The 22,029-nt window shown below is 39.6% G+C and overlaps 1 protein-coding gene across 5 annotated transcripts in view; it reads left to right on the forward strand.

Annotated features, from left to right (window-relative positions):
• LOC122549307 (transcriptional activator GLI3-like) overlaps positions 1 to 22,029 on the forward strand; it is a 396,212-nt gene that overhangs the window by 212,306 nt on the left and 161,877 nt on the right. For all 5 annotated transcript variants that reach the window (XM_043688905.1, XM_043688906.1, XM_043688908.1 and 2 more), the window contains one exon: positions 18,824 to 18,929. In XM_043688905.1, coding sequence (XP_043544840.1) covers positions 18,824 to 18,929 — 106 coding nt within the window. The remainder of the gene's footprint in view (positions 1 to 18,823; positions 18,930 to 22,029) is intronic.

Consider the following 22,029-nt stretch of genomic DNA (forward strand, 5'->3'; position numbering starts at 1 on the left):
ATGGAAAGGAGGTCAAAGAGACAGGGTATGTAGTCAATGAAATGAGTTTGCAAAGTTATGACAAGAAAAGTAGCTCAGCCTCACAGTGTAAAACTCTCCAAAAATCTCGATGCAACTCAACTTTGCCAAACAAAATGTAACATTCAGCCCATAGTCAGGTAAGTCTAATCGACAAGAAAACTGGACCCACATTGAAACAAAACGGCCGCGGTGCTTGCCAAGTTTTATTAACAAACCTTGCCAAGTTGATAAATATGAACATAGTCTTTGACTTAGATTAATGAAAAGGCTGAAGAGTTGGATTGTGGCTGTAGGTTTTGTCAACAGTTATCTGGTGATAAAACTTGTACAAATAATTATAAATACACAATTAATTGCTAGGGAATTACTGAGTAGATTTCATTTTTGAAACCATTTGCTTACAAGTCTTGAATGTACTCTCTCTTGTGAGATACTTTACTTTGCAAATTACAAAATAGCTTAGTGTAATTAACGTTTTTGCTCAAAGTTCAAAATCTCTTCCATAAAACATGTCATCTAGATTTGATTTGTATTCAAATGCAGCAAAGCATTTTTACATTGGGCATGATTTTACCCCATTTGCAACTGCTGTGGGGCAAACATGTTACATTGTGACTGAGACACCATGCCCACTGCCGAGATAACTCATTCGTTTGTGCACCAATCAGCTCATTAAGAGCCGACAGAATGGGTGTGTTCTCAGCCTGTCGCAGGCCTCAATACTGGCACCCAGGTTAGTGAAAGCTGCCAGCCAATCAGACACTTGCAGCTTTTGAATCCTTAAAAAAATGGTTAAGGCCTACTCAGGTGATCCAGCACTGAGAAGCTATGTGATTTTACCTTCTTGCCATGGAGCAAAGGTTTTGGAGAGGGAAGGGGCATCAATGGCTAGGACGGGCGTTTGCTTTCAGAGGACGCCCTTGCTCCCAATTGTGTCTTCTATTGAAGTAATCAGAGGATCCCCTCCCAATCCAGTAGACCAGTCACCCTGGCTCCTCAGTTGGGAAATGATCCACCTTTCCCACCCACCAGGGAGGTAGTTAATCAGGATTGCAAGTTGTGACTCTTATATGGGTATTAAGTGATCACTTAAGGGCCTTAGTTTGTGATGGATTGAGAAAGTCTCCAATGGACCTTCTCACCCAAAAGGGACAAGTATCTTGCCAAAGTTAACTCATCAATTATTTCTGCTTTATGACACGTCTCTTGCCCCTGTAAGGAGGTGGAAATTCTGTACTTTGTTTACGGAATGAAGCATAAAATGCATTTGCAGTTGTACTTTATACCACTAGCTTAAGGAAGTGGAGGGAATTTGAAAGACCTGCAGAAACTTTTATTTTTGTATGAATTTATCTTCTCGCCATTTATTCCTTGGGTTATTACCCCAACATTAATTCTTTATTGTATCGGCAGCTTCTGAGTAGATATTGTCAGCAAAACATACCAAGTTACTTTGCTTGCCCAAAAAAGTACAAGTAGCATTTTTAATAATCCTCATGGTCAGAGGAAAATTTAACTTACTGACTTGCTGCACCGTTAGCATGTTGTAACACATTCATGGGGTAGGTGGGACTTCAGCCTCGATCTTCTTCCCCAGAGGTAAGGACATAACCACTGCATTGTAAGAGCCCTGCCCTGTCAAGATATTTTCAAATCACCCTGTTCAGACTTAATATAGAACAGGTGGGACTTGAACCCAGGTCTTCCTTGCCCAGAGGAGGGATATTAGTACTCCACCACAAGACCCCTCTATCCCTGCACTGTGTGCTGTCTGATGATTCAAACTAGTGCGTGTGTCTTTATCACTTTAATATCGGAAAGAAATTGAACATCAGTCTAAGACTAATTTGATGTGGAGGTGCCAGTGTTGGATTTGGCTCGACAAAGTCAGAACTCACATGACACCAGATTAGAGTCCAGCAGGTTTATTTGAAATCACAAGCTTTCATCGTGCTACCCCTTCATCAGGGGAAGTGAGAGAGAAGAGCACACAGGCACAGAGCTTAAAGGTAGAGAGATCAAGTGCGGAGAGATCAAAAGATCTTACAACTGGTGTGAGTGGAGTGTCGAATAATACTCTGCAGGTGACCAAGAGTGTCAGACAGTGTGAGTAAAGTGTCAGCAGAATAATAAGTGAAGGGATTACCTATAATCTAATTAAATGAGGCAGTGAGATAATTGCACAGAATTAAAAATGAGGTGGTGCTGGAGAGAAACGAAATACGAGTGGACAGCGAAAAAGGTTACCTCAAATTAGAATGGGATGTTGATCAGATGGGTGAAAGGGCTGAGGAGTGACTGACGGAGTTTAATTTAGATAAATGCGAGGTGCTGTATATTGGGAAAGCAAATCTTAGCAGGACTTATACACTTAATGGTAAGGTCCTAGGGAGTGTCGCTGAACAGAGACCTTGAAATGGAGGTTCATAGCTCCTTGAAATCCAAGTCACAGGTAGATAGGATACTGAAGAAAATGTTTGGTATGCTTTCCTTTATTGGTCAGAGTATTGAGTACAGGAGTTGGGAGGTCATGTTGTGGCATTGGTTTGGCCACTTTTGAAATATTGCTTGCAATTCTGATCTTCCTATCGGAAGGATGTTGTGAAACTTGAAAGGGTTCAGAAAAGATTTACAAGGATGTTGCCAGGGTTGGAGGATTTGAGCTATAGGGAGAGGTTGAACAGACTGGGGTTGTTTTCCCTGGAGTCTCGGAGGCTGAGGGGTGACCTTATAGAGGTTTATAAAATCATGGGCATGGATAGGATAAATAGACAAAGTCTTTTCTCTGGGGTGGTGGAGTCCAGAACTAGAGGGCATAGGTTTAGGGTGAGAGGGGAAAGATATAAAAGAGACATAAGGGGCAATATTTTCACGCAGAGGGTGGTACGTGTATGGAACGTGTATGGAAGTGGTGGAGGCTGGTACAATTGCAACATTTAAAAGGCACCCGGATGGGTACATGAATTGGAAGGGTTTGGAGGGATATGGGCTGGATGCTGGCAAGTGGGACTAGATTGGGTTGGGATATCTGGTCAGCATGAACCAATTTGATTGAAGGATCTGTTTCCGTGATGTATGACTCTATGACTCTATGACTGGAATAACATGATAGGTATGAGTCGCATGCCAAGGGTCTAACCAAAATAACAAGTAATCCAAAACTGTATAATACAGATAAAGAGATCATAATTTGTCAAGGTTATGATGTTAAAACAGGACAGTAAGAAAGATTTTACAAATACAGAACAGTGTGATGTGTTCACATGTAGCGCGACATGAACCCAAGGTTCATGGTTGAGGCCATCTTCATGGGTACGGAACTTGGCTATCAGTTTCTGCTTGGAAGTTCTGTTTTGTTGTGTAAAACCAAATCCACCTTGAAGGATGCTTACATGAAGAATGGAGGCTAAATGCTAACTCACTTTACTCATGATTTGGACATGCTGTTGTTGGATTGGGCTGTTCAAAGTAAAAAAATCACACAACGCCTGGTTATAGTCCAACAGGTTTATTTGGGAGCACTAGCTTTCGGAGCGTTGCTCCTACATCAAGTGGTTGTGGTAACCTGGTGTTTTGTGATGTTTCACTTTACTCACACCATCTGACACTCTTGGTCACCTACAGACACCTATTATTTGACACTCCACTCACACCAGTGTATGATCTTTTGATCTTTCTGCCCATAAATTCTGTGTTTGTGTGGTCTGCTCTCTCACTTCACCTGATGAAGGGGCTGCACTTTGAAAGCTTGTGGTTTCAAATAAACCTATTGGACTATAACCTGGTGTTGTGTGACTTCTGATTAAGTCTAATTTGAATAAGAGGTCACAGTGTGTTTAGTACAACTTGATTGTAATCAGCACAAAGGAAAAGCCACATGAGGGGTGATTGCATTGAAACTAGACTTGTGATTACAGATGACACCAACACTTTGGAGGTGTCAAAAGAAGAATTGTGGCGTTCACTTTAACCGCAAGCAAAACTGACACACCATCACTCAGTCATACGTTTGTCTAAAGATGATGTACCCTACAATGTCACTTAGCTCATCAATGTCATGGTGTCTTGAAGTGGTAAATATGCACAGCCCACATTTCGACAGTTCAGCTTCAATACTTCTTATCACAACAGATAGTTGAACTGGATTGCAGCCCAGTCACTTCATACAGGCATGTAAATGAGGCTTTTGTTTTGCTTGACAGAAAATGCTTTATTTTCCTTTCATCCCCTGAGTGTTTTGTAGTGAGATTCTGTGAAAGTGAATATTTGCATTGAATGACTGAGATAATCATCTCCCCAACTTCTGAGCTATGCAGATTAGCTCTGGAGGGTAACACAATACACACCAGTAGCTGTGTAGCATGTCCAAGTGAAGACTTTTGAAGTATTATTCTTCAATTGTTGCTACTTTGTATGGAGTACAACCTTTACTTTGTGTTTTGTATCTTTCTGTTCAAGTGGTTGCACTTTGCCACCACGCTGTTAGCCTTTCTGCTGAAGTGCTTCATTTGTTTAAATATACGAAAAAAGTGATGGAATGTATTCAAACAGCAGCTAAAGTAAACAGTGGATTGTTAAAATAAACCTTAGCTATCAAGTCTGTAAACTTAGAAGGAACAGTTTCACTTGAATGCTCCTTTGCGATAAGGATTCAGGGAACAATGCAAATAATTCAAAGTCTGTTTCTTGGCAATAACTGAGCTTTTTCTAATAGGAAGCTGCATGGCATGAGTCTTGACAGAACTAACTGATGCCTTGTGCTGTTTTATTTTATTTTGATGCTTTTATCTCATCCTGTAAAATGGAATTTTGCAATGATCCCATCATGGTTCCCATGTTAGAATATCGCACTATCAATCTAAGATCTGTTTTTTGAGGAACAACTGGTTCTGTTCTGTTGGCAGAATTTTGTAGAGATTACCATGTAATATAAGATACCTTATATCCAACAGGGTCAGAGTTAAGAAACTGAGCTTCTTATGATTTGGAGGTGCCGGTATTGGACTGCGATGTACAAAGTTAAAAATCACACAAGACCAGGTTATAGTCCAACAGGTTTATTAAGAAGCACTAGCTTTCAGAGCACTGCTCCTTCATCAGGTGATAATGGAGAAGCGCACCGAAAACTACTGCTTCCAAATAAACCTGTTGGACTGCAACCTGGTGTTGTGTGAGCTTTTTATGGGAAAGCTTGTTTGCTTGGGAGCATTACTGGGTGCACACATTTGTAAATTGCCCTATTAATTCACCAATTATGGTTCTATGCAGTATATAATTTGGGTATATAACTTTACACTGGAAACATTTCTTCATGGTGCTTTTACCACAAAATTTTATAATGAAAATCTTACAGCTTTTAACTGAAACTAGTGCCTCTGTTTTTTTGTTCTGAAACTTCCATTAACTCTGCCATTGCAATTTATCAAAGTTGTGGTTTGTGGAAATTCTGACTTTCTCAGCAAACTGTGGGGAAATATGGACTGGGTTGATTTATGAAATGGGTGTGGTGGAGAGAAATTCATGCTGTATTAATGAGCTCTCAAACATTATGATGTGTTGTAAATGCCAGTCATAAAAATCCTTTATATAGGGAAATGTTCCTTCAATATAAGCATGTAGGCATTTATATTAGGAAGTGTAAGTTGTACTCTTGGTCCATCAAATGTTAAGAGTTTGGTAATTTCGAATATAAAGAGGAAAAATTGTCATAGCAAACAGATGTGATGTTTTACATTATACAAAAAGAAAATACAGATAATCTTAAACACCCTCCACAGGAAGAGTGTAGAGATCAATTCAAGTATTTTCCCAGATACTTTATCAATAATCCTTGGTTGGGGAACTTGTCAATTTAACAAGAAGAGAAGTCTTGTCTACAGTTAATATGTTTTAGCCTGGAAACGGGGACTCAGGAAGGGGAAAAATGTTTCTTTTTCATAAAAATGTATGATGATTTTTTTTTAGATTTTTGCATCTTACAAGTTAAACTTTGGCTGAACTTTATTTCCCATCTTTCTCCCTTATCTTCCCCCAGTCCCACACTTTTACAATTCTCCTTGTTTTTCCTTGCCCATCTCATCTTTGTCACATCCTATGGAAATTACTTTGATGTCCTGTCAATACTGGAATATTCATGGTTTATCGCAGAACTGGGATTCAGTATGAGATTAATTGAAAGCACAAATCCATATTTCAAATTCGGAACATTCCTCTAGTGCATTCAACCTGCCTGAAAAAGCTTATTGATTTTCAAAAAAGTTGGATTATTGTTCAATGTTGTAAATTTGACCTTGTTGTTCACAACGTTGTGATTGAAAGTATAGTGCTAGGGCAGGTTTAATACAGGGAGTAATTAATTATTTATTTTTAAAAAGCTGTTTTTAAAAAAAAATCACACATGCTTTTAAAATCACAATCCTATGTCAGTGGATGAATTTGATGGGAAATTAGATAACACTGTTTGCGCTGAAAACCAAAACTCTGAAATTTATGAATGAAAGTTGGATTGCACCAGCATCCTTTGCAAATCTGTACTATCGAATTCATTAAACCCTCAGTATCTAAATGTACTTTCTCACCTCCCCCATCTTCACTTTATCTATTTTCATCACTGAAAGAGATGATTTGCTTTGGCAGATTGATGAGTAAGGAGGCGATTGAATACAATGATGCATTTGATTGAGGTTAACTGCAAGTGTGGGTAAAATTGATGGTTCCAAGAACTTTAGATTTCACATGAAAACTCATTGATGTTTGGGCTAGGTTAGTTTACTTATTGCAGAAGGAAGTTGGAGTTAGGTGAGAAGTTTAAATGTTGAGCTAGGAGCACTTGTTCAGCCAAATGCCAGGAAGAGATCAGTTCAGGAATATTATGCAGCTGGAAACCATCTTCAGGATAACTGTATGGATAAGATGACAGCTTAATTTGTCTGAGTGAGCAGTTGAGTTAAGGAATTTCCTGTCTCCTGTGGATGCAGCTACAAATATTTGCAGCGAAATATGGGTAATGGTGGAGAGGGGTAACCTTCTGGTTTAAATTGGTTTTTTGACCTGTTTAAATTTGACTAAAATTAACCAAACCACAAATCAGACCTCAAAATTCTGGTTTAGTTAGCCCTACTTAAAAACATTTGAGTGAGATTTCAAATCTCAGTTATAACTTAGCCCTGTGGTGAAAAGGGAAGTTCATATTTCATCCCCTTCTAACTCCCAAATTCTACTCAAGTTGCTGTTCATTTTAGGTTACAATGAATCCTTTCTAACTGTGTCGCAACATGTTGGTTGATGGTTTCCAGCATTAGTTTCTCTTTCCTGCAATAAAATATTACACGCCAGCCTTTCTTCGATACTTAGTGTGCCTGACTGTGGAATAAGGGTAAGTGTGAAAGTTGTAACGTGCTGGGGGGGAAAGTATTTTAATTAAAGACAAGTTGACTTTTTAGAGCTTTCAATAGCTTGTGTCTTTTGACTAACTTAGGATGTTGCATAATATGTACAGTGAGGACACACATTTAAACTGAATTTACTGACTTTATTGAAGGACACTGAAGAATAACCACTTCTGTATGTTTTGGGCAGGAGATATTCTGTTTCTGATTCAGGTCAATTGCATGTTGTAGACACATATTTGGAATAGAATTGGAAGAATATTCTGAGAATTCAAGTAGGATTTTAATTTTTCCGTGTCCAAATTAATTTTTCACCTGCTGGAGATCCTTTCTTCTTGGGTGAAGCTGCACAAAATTAATCTCATCTGACTAGAGCAAAATACACCTTCTGAAATGAGTGTGAAACTTATTAATGAAACATTGGATAGAGACCACTGGAGGACAAGTGCAATAAAAGAAGAGACAAAAACTATCATAGCAAATAGTTTGTAACCATCAATTACAAGAAAATTTGTTTCTCAAAATTCATGTGTAATACTCTGAGCTAAATAGACATTAGAAAATTGCGGCTGTGGTTTGATATTGTTTGAAAGGGAAGGGGATGTAGATGTGATACACATATCAACAATACTCTTCTTATATTATGAAGTAAAGTATAGGAAGTAAACTAGCTTCCCTTCACTACCTGATCTGTTTCACTTCTGTACCTGACTAAAATCAAGGAACAATTATTGTTGCCTTGGTTAGACAGTGAATGTGCTACATGCATTGGAATCTGGCATTTGGCAATCAAAATGCCAGGCTATGTTTTATCATCTTTGTGTGAGAAATGAGTATTGTGGATCTTGAGAACATGGACTTTAACACAACATGTTTCTGTCTCAAGAACTGAATTTGTTAACCCCCTCAGCTTCAATTATTTAATCCAAGAAGCATTCAAACGTGAATAAGCTTTAGTGGTAAAATTTCATTTATTGTTGGCAATCATGCAATGTCAATATGTTAAACCATGGAAGCTCAAAACAAGGAGATGCACATTAACCATTTTTGCTATTCTGAAATTGCAATGCAAGTACTTATGGTTAGAAAGTTCTCAATCTTGATTCAGTAGTAGCACTCCAGGTTGGCAGTGCTGAGAGAATACCACAGCATTAGAAGTGTTGGATGAGATTTTATATTCAGGTGCTTTTCCTTTTCTAAAATCAAAATCACTCCAACTGCAGCCATTGAGCTCCAGCACACAGACATGCTTATATGTTCACTTATCAAAAAACTGAGAAAACTGAAAACTAAAACTAAAAAATTATCGACTCATTTTCCAAAGTGTAGAAAGATTATGGGCTTTTAATAAATACTTAGAAAACTAAGATCCGCTTCCAACAAGCTCGCACAGCAGAAACCTCATCCCATCAGTAAAGGTCAGTTCTGAGATTCTGGAATATACAAACTATTTCCGCAACTTGGGAGCTTCTTGTTGGTGAAAGCAGACATAGATAACTTAATTCATCACCATCTTGAATGAGGCAATTCCACTTTTAACTGACTGGGGAGAAAAAGAATATTTGAGGACAAGGATTTGATGGTTTACCAGGCAGCCATGATCACTGTGCTCCTCTATCTCTGGAGACTCAGATAACCTGCGCCAAGCATTTCATTGTTCCAGGCAAACAGTCTCCAGTGGTGCCTTAGTAAGATTCTCCAAATCCAATGATGGGAAAGATAGTCAAACAGCAGCGGTAGTGCAGGCTGGTCCTAGATATAAAAGTGAAGTTCTCATAGTCTCAGTGGACTCTTTAGAGAGAGAGACATCAAGTGGTGAGTTTAACTTTATGGTTACCATGCCTCAGGTGAGGGGTAAGGTTGAAAAGGCAGGACCTTCATTGTAACCTCAGCCAGTACAGGAATTGAATCCTTTCTGTTGGTGCCAGTCAGCTTCACAAAACAACTATCCAGTCAATTCAGCTAACTGATGTAAGAAAATGCGCTCTTGTTTTCCAATCTATTAATGATATCACCCTTCTATAACCATATAAACCCTTCCAAGACCCTTGTGCTGCTCTATGTAACACTTCTAGGTCATCTGCCTGGAAGGTGGCTCTGTGCTAAAGCTGTTACTTGATAACACATCTGTGAAGTGGTTTAGAACTTCTAAATTGGACCTATGGTGGTGGCAAGTGAACCCCTACTTACTTTACCGGGTGAGCACAGGACCTGGCATCGGAATTGGCAACTGCTAATTTGGCGGAGGCCCAACAGCGAAAGATGGTACCTGATGATCAGTGACTTTGTTGTTGGCTGGGTCTAGCACTGGCGGGGGCAAAGCGGTGGCGGAAGGGCATCACAGCGACATCAGTGAGGTGGGCCCAGCAGCAAGAGATGTGAATTCAACATTGGTGGGTCCACTGCAGGCAACAGCGAGGTAGTGGCAGAAGAGAATCGGCCCAGTCATGAAAGATGTCACCTGAAGAGTGGCCACTTCAACATTGGTTGGGTCCGGTGTAGATAGCTGCAAGGAGTGCAGGAGGGATGGCGACACAGGCATCGTTAATGATGAGATAGACTGATAGACTCGATATCTTCTTTTTTTTTCTTATTCTTAAAACTATTCAAAATGGTACCGGATCATGGCAACAGATGAAAAGCTTTTCACTGCATTTTTTCCACTGTAAAATACAAGTGACAATAAAATCATTCATATGTAATTACCTTTCCTATAATCCTAACCATTTAGAGCTGACAAACATTTGGCAGTATTAGATGAGTGATAGAATGTAAAGATGTTTATTATAGTATAAAATAATATCACTGCCTTCGAAAGTGCGGTCTTAATCCAAATATCCCTGAGACATTGATTTTGTGATTTCTTGAACATTTCATGTAAAATGAGATGGTGAGATTTGCTATTCCCTATTGGGGAAAGGAATGTCCATTTGAGGAAGGGAGGAAGGAAGGGTGTTCTAATAACGCTTTTTCTGCTCTTGCAACTGTTTACTTTTTAACTCTGCTCATTTTCTCTCTAAATAAACACTTTAACAAGATTTCTACAAAGCAAGAAATTGAGCCTAGGGCAGAGGCAGAAGGAGGAAAGGAGATGCACATTAACCATTTTTGCTATTCTGAAATTGCAATGCAAGTACTTATGGTTAGAAAGTTCAAGGAATTGCTTCTGGTCATATAGCCCAATAAAGAGGGAATTTGCAACCGTCTTGCAACTTAATATTCCTCAATATGTCCAAAAGCTCTTTAAAAGCAGTGAATTACTTCCTAGGTGTTACTGTTATATGGGTAACCACAGAATCTAATTCTACATCGTGAGGTTTCACAAGTAGCAATTTGTGTTATTGCTCACGAGATGGAATATCTGGTCGGCATGGACGAGTTGGACCGAAGGGTCTGTTTCTGTGCTGTACATCTCAATGACTCTATAACTGTATGTGAACATGGCTGGCTGGGCCAGCATTTATTGTCCATCCCTAATTGCCCTGAGCAGGTGCTGGTGAGTTGCCTTCTTGAACTGCTGCAGTGCATTAGGGGTAGTTATACCCACAGTGTTATTAGGAAGGGACAATTGAAATAAATGATAAATTAATCTCTTCTTTTTGTGGTTTTGGTTGAGGGATGGAGTTAGCCAGGATACATAATGCTTCCTGTTCCTCATCAACAGCACCATTGAGTCTTTACCATTCACCTGAAGAAGCAGTGAGGTTTTGATATAACTCCCTGATTTGAAAACAGTGCCTTTGGCAATACAGCATTCACTTACTTTAGTATTAAAGTATCTGCTTAATTTACCCATTGAAACTGTGTGGGGAATAGCATTACCAAATGGAACCGAGCAGGTTCACATGATTCATAAGGTTTGCAACAACATGCTGCTAAGTTAAGGGTGAGCCAATAGGGAGCAATACACTTTATTAGCTTTTAAAAATCTCGATACAAACATGAATGAGAGCCAATATCCTGCTTTCACTACTAAATAAGTACAGTTTATTCATTAGTGCTCAAATTCTGCAGTGAATTAATCCACACGCTCCCCCCCCAAAAAAAAAACAAAATCTCCAAATGGCAGGAACATTCAATCCCAGCAACCAATTGGAGAACAAGGAAAAAGAGGGGAAACAAAAGTTATGAGGGGTGTGCGGATGGGAAATGGTCTCCAAAAGGAGGCCAGAAGCTTCATATGGAGGAGATGTGTGCTGCATTGCGAGCAGATGGGCTGCAGAGGACATTGAGGGGTTGCAAAAAGGAAAGAGCAATTTTAAATCTCTCCACAAAAGAATGCACTGCCTTTTGTGTCCAGATGTATGCCAGTTTATTTATATAAACATCATCCATTGCTAACTTATTCCTATGGTCTTGTGCCAGTTTAAATACTGTGGTTTCTAGAAAATTAATGCTTGCCTTCATGTTGTGGCTTTAAGTTTAAGGAACAGTGATTATTGATGATATTGATGAATTCTTCTAATTCTGCTTCTTGTGAGTTTAATTCCACCAAGTATCAGCACAATAGATGATATTATATTATTTCATAATCTCATATAATAAAGGAGTGAGAATGACGAAGTAGCCAAAAAATTAAAAGTAGATCTCACAAAAATCTCAAGAGAAGTCCTCAAATATTTTGACCCCCTGCTATTAGTCAAAAGAGTAGGGGGGAATCACTCTCCAATTTTGTGATGAAATTCTTCTCCACTGATCCCGTACACAAGTCTATTTCATCAAAAATACACTTGTACTCAGCAGCTTCCCCGATCTCAGTCACTGTTGTAAGAAATGCAACAGTGAATTTGGGCATAGAAAATAAGTGAGTTAGGACCAAATCTGCTCTTCTAAGAATGATGTTTGAGGAATAGACCACAAGACATAAGAGCAGAAATTAGAACATTCAGCCCATCAAGTCTGCTTTGCCGGTCAATCATGGCTGATAAGTTTCTCAACCCCATTCTCCCATTTTCTCCCCATAAACCTTGATTCCCTTGATAATCAGGAATCTATCTATCTCAACCTTAAAAATATTCAATGACCTGGCCTCCACACCCTTCTGTGGCAATGAATTCCATAGATTCACCACTCTCTTGCTGAAGAAATTTCTCCTTATCTCCATTCTAAAAGGTCTTCCCTTTACTCTAAGCCTGTGCCCTGGGGTCCTAATCACTCCTATCAATGGAAACATTTTCCCAACATCCACCATATTCAGTCCATTCAGTACTCTGTAAGTTTCAATTGGATCTCTGCTCATCCTTCTAAACTCCATCGATTATAGACCCAGAGTCTTCAGATGTTCCTCATATGTTAAGCATTTCATTCCTGGGACCATTCTTGTGAACCTCCTCTGAACCTGCTCCAGGTCCAGTATATCCTTTCTGAGATATGGGGCCCATAACTGCACGCAGTACTCCAAATGTGGAGCCTCAGAAGCACATCCCTGCTTTTATATTCAAGTCCTCTCAAAATAATTGCCAACGTTGCATTTGCCTTAACTATTATCTCAACCTGCAAGTTTACTTTGAGAGAATCCTGGATTTGAACTCCCAAGGCTCTTTGCACTTCAGACTTCTGAATTTTCTCCCCATTTAGAAAATAGTCCATGCTTCAATTCTTCTTATCAAAGTGGATGACCTCATACTTTCCCACGTTATACTCCATCTGCTAATTCTTTGCCCACACTTCTAACCTGTCCCAATCCTTCTGCAGCCTCCCCACCTCCTCAATACTACCCGTCCCTCTATCTATCTTTGTATCGTTTGCAAACTTAGCCAGAATGCCCTCAGTTCCTTCACCTAGATCATTAATGTATAAAGTAAAATGTTATGGTCCAAACACTGATCCTTATGGAACACCATCAAAGAGTATGGTGCTGGAAAAGCACAGCTCGTCAGAAGCATCTGAGGAGCAGGAGAGTTGATGTTTCGAGCATAAGCTCTTCATCAGGAATGCCACCACTTATGGAACACCACTTGTCACTGGTTGCCATCCTGTGAAGAACCCTTTGATCCCCATTCTCTGCCTTTTGCCAGACAGCCAAGTTTCTATCCATGCTAACACCTTGCCTCTAACACCATGGGCCCTTAACTTACTCAGCAGCCTCCTGTGTGGCACCCTGTCAAAGGCCTCCTTGAAGTCAGGCTAGATAACATCCATTGGCTCTCCTAGGTCTAACCTGTTTGTTACTTCCTCAAAGAATTCTAGTAGATTTGTTAGGCATTACCCCCCCCCCCCCCGCCTTGATGAAACCATGCTGATTTTTGCCTATATTTACCGTACACTTCCAAGTATTCAGGAATCTCACCCTTCACAATGGACTTCAAAATCTTACCCATGACAGAGATTAGGCTCATAGGCTTGTAGTTTTCTGTTTTTTGCCTTACTCCTGTTTTGAACAAGGGTGTCACCTTAGCGATTTCCCAGTCCTCTGGGATTCTCCCTGACTCTAGCATTGCCCAGGAAACTGGGAGTACAGCTCGCTCTTTTTCAAACTGTTCTGTGGAAAGCTTTACATTGAGTTAACAGGACAGATGGTTATCATCAACAGGACTGTCATCACAAAATTTGAACCTCTGACAATGTAGCAAACCCTCAGCACAGGACTAATGTCAGCCCAGATAATGTGTTTTGCTGTGGGACTTCTGATTTAGAAGCAAGGACACTACCACTGAACCAAAACCAAAACCCGTTCCTTAACTTGAGATCTGAGAAAAGCCTTACAATTTTATAGCCCCTTTCACAATCTCAGAACATCCCAAAGTGCTTTTCAGCTAATGAAACACTTTTGGAAGTTAGTCAATTTGTAATGTAAGAAATTTGAGTGTGACCTTGAGACTGAATCACAGATAGCTGAGAGACCCACAAAGGCAAAAAGACACCCCTGGCTTAAAGCTAATATTATTTCACTCAACTGGACAATTTTATAGGTGCTCAGATATGATAAAATCCCTTTTTGATACATGCATATATCACATTTAGCAGCAACAACCATCTGATTTGATGTTCATTCGAGTCCTGTTAGCATTAAAATTCTGAGAAAAACTAATTCCCAGAGTAAAATTGATTCCACTGCTTCTCCCCATTACTCTCGCTGTCTTCCATTTAGCATGTTAGTTTCCTGACAGTAGAGTACACAGCACTTAGCAGCTGGTTTGTGAAACCATCAGTCAGGAAATTGTATGATAAATAGCAGGTATGGAGGTTTAGTGGCATTTTGTTCTGCTTCAGCAGTTTTAGCCTGACTTTGGAAAAGTCATCATGTGGCATTTTGTCAAAGGCTGCAACGGAAGATGGTAACAGTACAGTAACTTATTACACAGACACTTGAGTTATGATGTTCTCCAGATGTATTGTTCATGTGTGAATAATAAGTCACGAGATGGATAATTATGCTGGATCTAGTCATGCAGGTCACTTCCAGCCATAAGGATTTGTCCCAAGCAGACTAGGTAGTATGATGGACTGTCGGTTTTGTGACTCAAAGCTGCTCTGTGGAAAACGGGGCAGAAATAAACAATTGCTCAAGGAGCTGAGTTCATTTATTTATAGTTGAGTTCTGATGGTAATGAAATTCATTGGTTTTGTTCCATTTGTGACAGTTAAAGTGCTTGTATATGTGTTCCAGCTTGCCTTTGGATGGTTTCTTTTCCAAGACATTCATTTAACAGATTTTTCATGTCCCAACTACAGATGTTGAAAGTTCTGTATATATTGCATACTTCTTTTTAGCTATATTGTAAACTAGTATTGTATATACAGTGAGTTGATTATTTTGGTGAATCATCTTGAGAGAAAGGAATTTTAACTGAAGCAGAATTCCAGGCCTTTTGTAATTTTGCATACAGGGTCCATCTTTTTCCTGCAGGACACTTTGAGGTGAAATGAGTCGTTGCTCCAATGATTGCACGTAGGGTAGTGAGAATGAGTGAGAAAGCTTTGTGATTGTGCGAGGGAAACACAGGAATATTACTGTTTAATAAGCCCCTGGGTCTTCAGAGGTGAACGACTGCTTATATTATTTTGGCTCCAACAATTCCACTGATGTCACCCACAGTCTGTGAGTTTATACAAGAATTTCAACTCTAGCTTTCGGAGGGAACAAATGTATCTCAAAGATTCTGGTAATGACTCCTGACCAAATGTGGTTGTACTTATTGGTGTCATGCAATAAACTTGCTTGTTATCTAAGAATTGCACCTCTTCTGTACACATTCTGTGATGGTGTGTCCTGTAGCATTTATCACCAGATAGGCCCAAGACAAAGCAAAGAGAATGGAGGAGTGTTGGAAGCAAACTACCTCAAAAAACCCTTAAGTGATACCACAAAGTTACAGAAGTGACCACAAGCTAACAGGAGTGATCATCTGGGGAGAGAAGCACACTTACGTCTTGCCTCCCTTCTTCAGCAAATTGCTGGCCAGCACTGAGTGAACATCTTGTTGTTTTATCATGTGATGGCTCCATGTTTGAGTTTACTGAAGGTTTGTTCCAGTTGTTGAGAACTGTTCATGTCACATTTTGTTGATGGACATAAATTCCCCAGTTTTATTTTTAAGTCCAAAGGCTGATCAAGTTCACTATTTGTATATTGGTTCCACAACAGTTTACTTTGGATAAATGATCATAAGCATTTCTTTTGATACAATGTACCTCAGCATACTAATCTATGGAAGATAAGTGAGAAAACCCTTCAGTCTGTCAATTTTCCACAAATCAGTCAAACATTTTATTGACCACTTCAGAAAATATGTGGGAAGAAACTTTAGTTCTTCATGCTAGGCAGAAATTGAGAGGGTGATGCTGGAGAGGATGGTAGATAACATGATATGGGTAAGTTACCTGATCTAACCTTGCTCTGTTCAGGCTCATGAGAAGACCACAGAGTCCGGTGGAATTCCTATAGTGTCAATGGGACACCAAAGCCATCTCAATTCGGAAGTCAATGAAGTAGTCCCTCAGTCAAGTTACTGACTTACACAATGCTCTTCCAAATCACACAGAATAAATGACTAGATACTCCCTGACTGGACTTCCACGTTTCTCCACTTTGCCTCTCCTTACCTCATTGTTCCTCCTGGTTCCTATTCTTGTCTTGGATCTACCAGTTGTCCTTGAGGCCTCTCAATTTTTCCACCAGTTCAACCTTCCTGCTGAGAATGAGTCTACCATGGGCTTGGTGGTTTTTCAGTCTGTGAATTATAATTGCCACCTGAGCATTTAACCTTTTTTCTCCATCCTGCCTCTTCATCATCTTCCTCCTTCCATTTGCTCCCAACTGTCTTGAAGCCACTGATCCTTGATTGGTCTGCAGACTTCTGCTATTAGCCTGCTTTCCTTGCTTCATTTTATTTTGTTTATCAGCAAAAATGGATAGCCAAGTCCTGAACCCATGAAGACAACCTCAACAGTGAGCTCAAGTTCATGCCTTGCTCCATTTGACCCCACCACACTGTTCTGTATCTGTAGAATCTTCCTTACTGTCCTGTTTCGATACCATCGCTTTGATAAATTGTTATGATCTCTCTACCTTAATTAGTTTCTACAGTTTTGGATTACTTATTACTTTGGTTAGACCCTTGGCATGCAGCTGTGATATCTATCATGTTATTCCAGTCATTTGGGTTTGTCTTCAGCACTACCCTATTTTTAATTTTTTGTAATTATCTCTCTGCCTCATTTAATTGGCTTAAAGGTCATCCCTTCACTTGTTATTCAGCTGTTGACACATTATTCATACACTCTTGGTCACCTGCAGAGACCTTTTATTTGGCCTGTTGACACTCTGCTCACAGCATTTGTATTATCTTTTGACCTGTTTGCCCTTTGATTTCTATGCCTCTATCACTTCACCTGATGAAGGGGCAGCGCTCTGAAGCTTGTGATTTCAAATAAACGTGTTGGTCTATAACATGGTGTTGTGTGACTTCTGACCTTGCAATATAGATTGTAAGAGCAGGGAAGTCATGGAGCTGTACAGAACTTTGGTTAGGGCATAGCTGGGGTACTGTGTGTAGTTCTGGTCACTGCAATATTGGAAGGGTGTGATTGCACTGGAGGCAGTGAGAAGGAGATTCACCAGGATGTTTACCAGGTTGGAGCATTTTAGCTATGAAGAGAGGCTGGATAATCTCAGGTTGTGTTCTTTGGAATAAAGACGGTTGACAGGGGACCATTCAGAGATGTACAAGGTTATGACAGCCATGGATAAGTTGAATAGAAAGAAGCTATCTTCCTTAGCTGAAGGGTCAATAATAAGGGGGCATAATTTTGAAGTGAAATGCAGGAGGTTTAGAGGGGATTTGTGGAATAATATTTTCATGCAGAGGGTGGTGGGGTTCTGGAATGCACTGCCTGGGAGAGTAGTTGAGGTGGGAAACCTCACAAACATTAAAAAGTACTTGGTTGAGCACTTGAATTGTCGTAACATGCAAGGCTTTGGGCCTAGGGGTAAGTCAGATCATGTCGGTCATAGTATATTTTTGGCACTACAAGTTTGGTGGACTGAAGGGCCTCCTCTGCACTGTATGATTTCCTGGAAGGGAGAACAAAAGAATGGGACCTGGACTACTTGTGCACGAAATACAGAAAGTGAGCACACAGGTACAGCAGGTAATCAGGGAGGCTAATGGAATGTTGGCCTTTATTTGAAGGAGTTTTGGGTATAAGAGCAGAGAAGTCTTACTGCAACTGTACAAGATACTGGTGAGGCCACAACAAGAATACTGTGAGCAGCCTTGATTCCCATAGTTAAAACAAATTATTTCATTGAAGGAAGGTCAGAGGAGGTTCACTAGGATGAACCTTGGGATGGAGGGATTGTCGTAAGAGCAAAAGTTAAACCGGTTGGATCAGAGGACTCAGAATAAAGGGGCACTGTTTTAAGACTGAGATGAGGGGGCATTTATTCCCTAAGAGCGTTGTGAATCTTTGGAACTCCTTGCCACAGAGAACTGTGAGGACAGAATCCTTGTATATTTCTTCAAGACTGAGATAAATTCTTGATCAGTAGGGGGATCCAGAGTTACCGAGAAAGGGCAGGAAAGTGGACGTGAGGAGTGTTGGACTAGCCATGATCCGATCAAATAGCGGATCAGGTTCAAGGGTCTGAAGCCTAATCATGTTCCCATTTCTTGTGATCTTATGGTATCAGATCCCTGGAATAGGATTTGAATTCACATTCTGACACTGAGGTGAAATTGCTACCATTAAATCAAAGCCGATGCCCTTAAACTGAACTGATATAAGGTGGCTCAGTGGCAGTGGTACAGATTTAATACAGACCAATGTTGACCTTCTCCAAAAACACATGGACTAAATGAATTGTTGACTTGTTAACAATTAACTATCAATTAATTTAACCCTAAGATTCAGTACAATAAGTATGTGTTCTTTGAAATATGCCTGTAACTTTCTTGTCTCTTATTTTGCAGCTCCACACCCACTTTTCCCATCTTTTCACCCGCCTGTTCCAATTGATGCCAGACACCATGAGGGGCGTTACCATTATGACCCATCACCTCTTGCTCCTGTGCACATGTGAGTATGATCCATCAATGCCTTGGATGACACTTAAGTAAAACTTAAGAGATGTTTATATGATCAAATGTTTTTCTCTGACCATAATGATGTTGTTTGAAAAACAAATGTTACCATAAGCAGTGACTTTAAACCAAATTTTCATGAAGTATTAGGGTTAAGTTCAACTTGTATTTTATATCCAAACAACAGCTTGGATCTTCCCATTAAAAATAACGTTCATCTCAGATTAACATATACAGCTTCTAAGGAATAAATCAGACAGTACTTGTAGTGCCAACATTTCTGTAAGGTGAAAAGCAAAAAATTACCATCCAGTTTCTTGACTCCTCCAGAAACTTTGCTGTAACTTGCCAAGAGATTCAGCATTAAGACATAGATATAGTGTGGCATTGTGTTTCTTAGCCACCAGATATTAACTCAACATGCCAGAAAGGTTAGAACCTGTTCATTCAAGTGTAAGTGAATTTTCAACAGTGTTGTAAATCTTAATTATTACCAAACAACTTTTCTGGAACTGGAAGTTACTTTGAAATGTGTAGAGATTTAATTCCTTCAGATTTTAGTTGTGGGAAATGTTTAAAAGTTACAATAAAACTTTTTTCTATTTTTCTCAATGCTCTTACATCTCTCTTAATTCTACACGTGATTTAGCATTGGCTTAAATGTTCTCACTTACATTTCCTGTTTCAGATTCTGCAGGTCTGATTTTAGCTTTGAAGTAGTTGGGTTTCCAAAGGTTAATATCAGGCTCACAATGGCTCAGAAAGGATTTTTTAACTGTGTTGAGGAGACACACTGTTGCTTGCCATGTTCACACTTGTCCTAGATCCCTGTAAGATACCACCACATTAAAATGGATTTCCAATAAATGCAAGTTACTATGCACAAGCCCATTTGAGTCTGCAGACAGGCTTAAGGCTGGCACCATCCATTCACCACTGGCCACAACATTCAGGCTATAATTTTTGTTTAAATAGTGAACACTGATAACTTTGTTGGGAGAACTAGCTGACTGGAATCTTGGCTCAAATAATAGCAGGGACTTGAATTAACATTGGCTGTGATCTGCAAGGTGGCTTTCAGTGCTCCTTTCATCCTTCAGTCAGTTTATTGTTGATCTACCTCAATATCAATTATCCATTTTTGCTCCATATCTATTATTGTGGTTATATTATGACAATTGTTAAAAGCAAAATAAATGGATGCAACTGACTTACCCTGTTTTTGTACATAACTTTTCACATGGAATGTATATTAACTAAACTGTTACATAACCCCATGTGCTGACATGAGTGTGAGCAGAGCCAGAGCTGAAGGTTCCAGCATCTGCAGTTTTTTTTTGCAGAGCTGAAGAGAGACTGGTGCAGTCTAACTCACAGTGGTCTAAAGATTACCCAATTTAGGACTGTTTAATCTACGATTTTTACATAACATAATGTAGTGAAAAATGTCAAGGAACAGTGAGGTTTGGTTGTCACTGCCACATTCTGAGAAGCTGAACAATGACACTTATTAGCTGATTTTCTGCCCTTGGTAATTTTCTATATTGCACACCAGTATGTCCCATGAAGCAGGCATGTCCTGCAAGTTGTCTTTTGTGAGTGGTGAGTCAGCTGACCTATTAGTACCTCCGAATCATGACCTATTAGTACAAATTGTTGGCAGCTAACATTGACATACCTGATCTTATTTCTGTGCCAAAGTACTTAACATTCTGCTGTGTCAGTCCAGAATTGGCTGATCATTGTCATTCAGCAAACAATTGAAGCCAACTTGGAAAATCTTATAAAAGCGCAAAAGTTTTATTTCTGTAAAAATGAACAGGCAACTGTGGAAACTTCAGTTCTACCATTTGCTCTTGATGCAAAATATAGCAAAATGGAGTCTAGAGGTAAAATAGAACATCTTTTATTCTCACAATCTTTTACAATATTTTATTAAAAGTAGACTGTTTAGACCCTTAAAGTCTTCTGGTGGAAGTTGCAGTCCTTTATCTTCTGTGTAATGCGCTTCATCAGGTTGGCTCAGTTGCTAACCTGAGTAAGGAGGGTGGCTTCAAAGGAACACTTTAGTTTTCACTTCAGTGTGAATTGCTAGAGTGCATCTAATTGATGGAGGAGCTGTCCTTCACATGAGGCATTAAACAGAAACACCTGGTCTGTTCAAATAGACTGAAAATATTCCACAACAGAGATGAGACATTTCCACATTTTGGCGGAATTCTGACATTGAGATCATTGAATTACACCCGTCAATTTTTTTCATTCCCTACTTGGTTTAATTGTAATATCTCATGCTTATGAGTACAGTGACAGACAGCACCAATTTTGCTATTGATTCTGGCAGATGCATTTATCTGTTGGACATGGTGCCAGGGCATGAGCTGCTGGGAGAGGAGGGAGGGTGCTAATAGACTGTGTGAACGTCACAAGCAGGGTACAGTTCCACGATAGCATGTGGCTGGAGATCAAGCCAGCTGGGCAGACAGGACAGCACTGTTCACAAACACTGTATAGAGATGCAACAATGGTACTTTTATTTAAAATCCAATTATCCCAGCTATTAACACTTGTTTTCCAGCTTGGTTTTGCCCTGAGAAAATGTTTTCTGTCTCTGCCCAATAACCCTGCTGGTTCTGAAAGAGTTAAAGTTTCTGCTATACTGAAATCTGCCAAGTTGGATAAAGTCACACAGTTGATGGAGGGAGAACCAGTGACTTGGATTCCAGCATGGTTTTCTCACAGAGATATATGTGCCATCTCTATCACTTATTAGGAATAGTTACTTTGCCTAAAGTTAATGTAACCTACAAAACGTTACTAAGATATACAAAGTAAAACTTGTTACATAAGACTAGAGCATCTTCTGCAGAGATCTAGTCATGGTCCATTCTCCACCACACAGTACTGAGCAGTCCCTTTGGTTAGCAAAGCAAGGAGGTTTGGTTACTGCCCTCCACAAACCAGGATCCATTAATGTTTAGCACCCAGCCATCACATCATATTATAACAGTTATGACCAATGTTCCTCACTCTCAGTATGCAAAATCAGTTTATAGCTGAAAAGAGAGGCATGCCATTGAAACATTTTGTCTTGC

Source organism: Chiloscyllium plagiosum, chromosome 4, assembly GCF_004010195.1.
Source record: "Chiloscyllium plagiosum isolate BGI_BamShark_2017 chromosome 4, ASM401019v2, whole genome shotgun sequence".
NCBI classification, from domain to species: Eukaryota; Metazoa; Chordata; class Chondrichthyes; order Orectolobiformes; family Hemiscylliidae; genus Chiloscyllium; species Chiloscyllium plagiosum.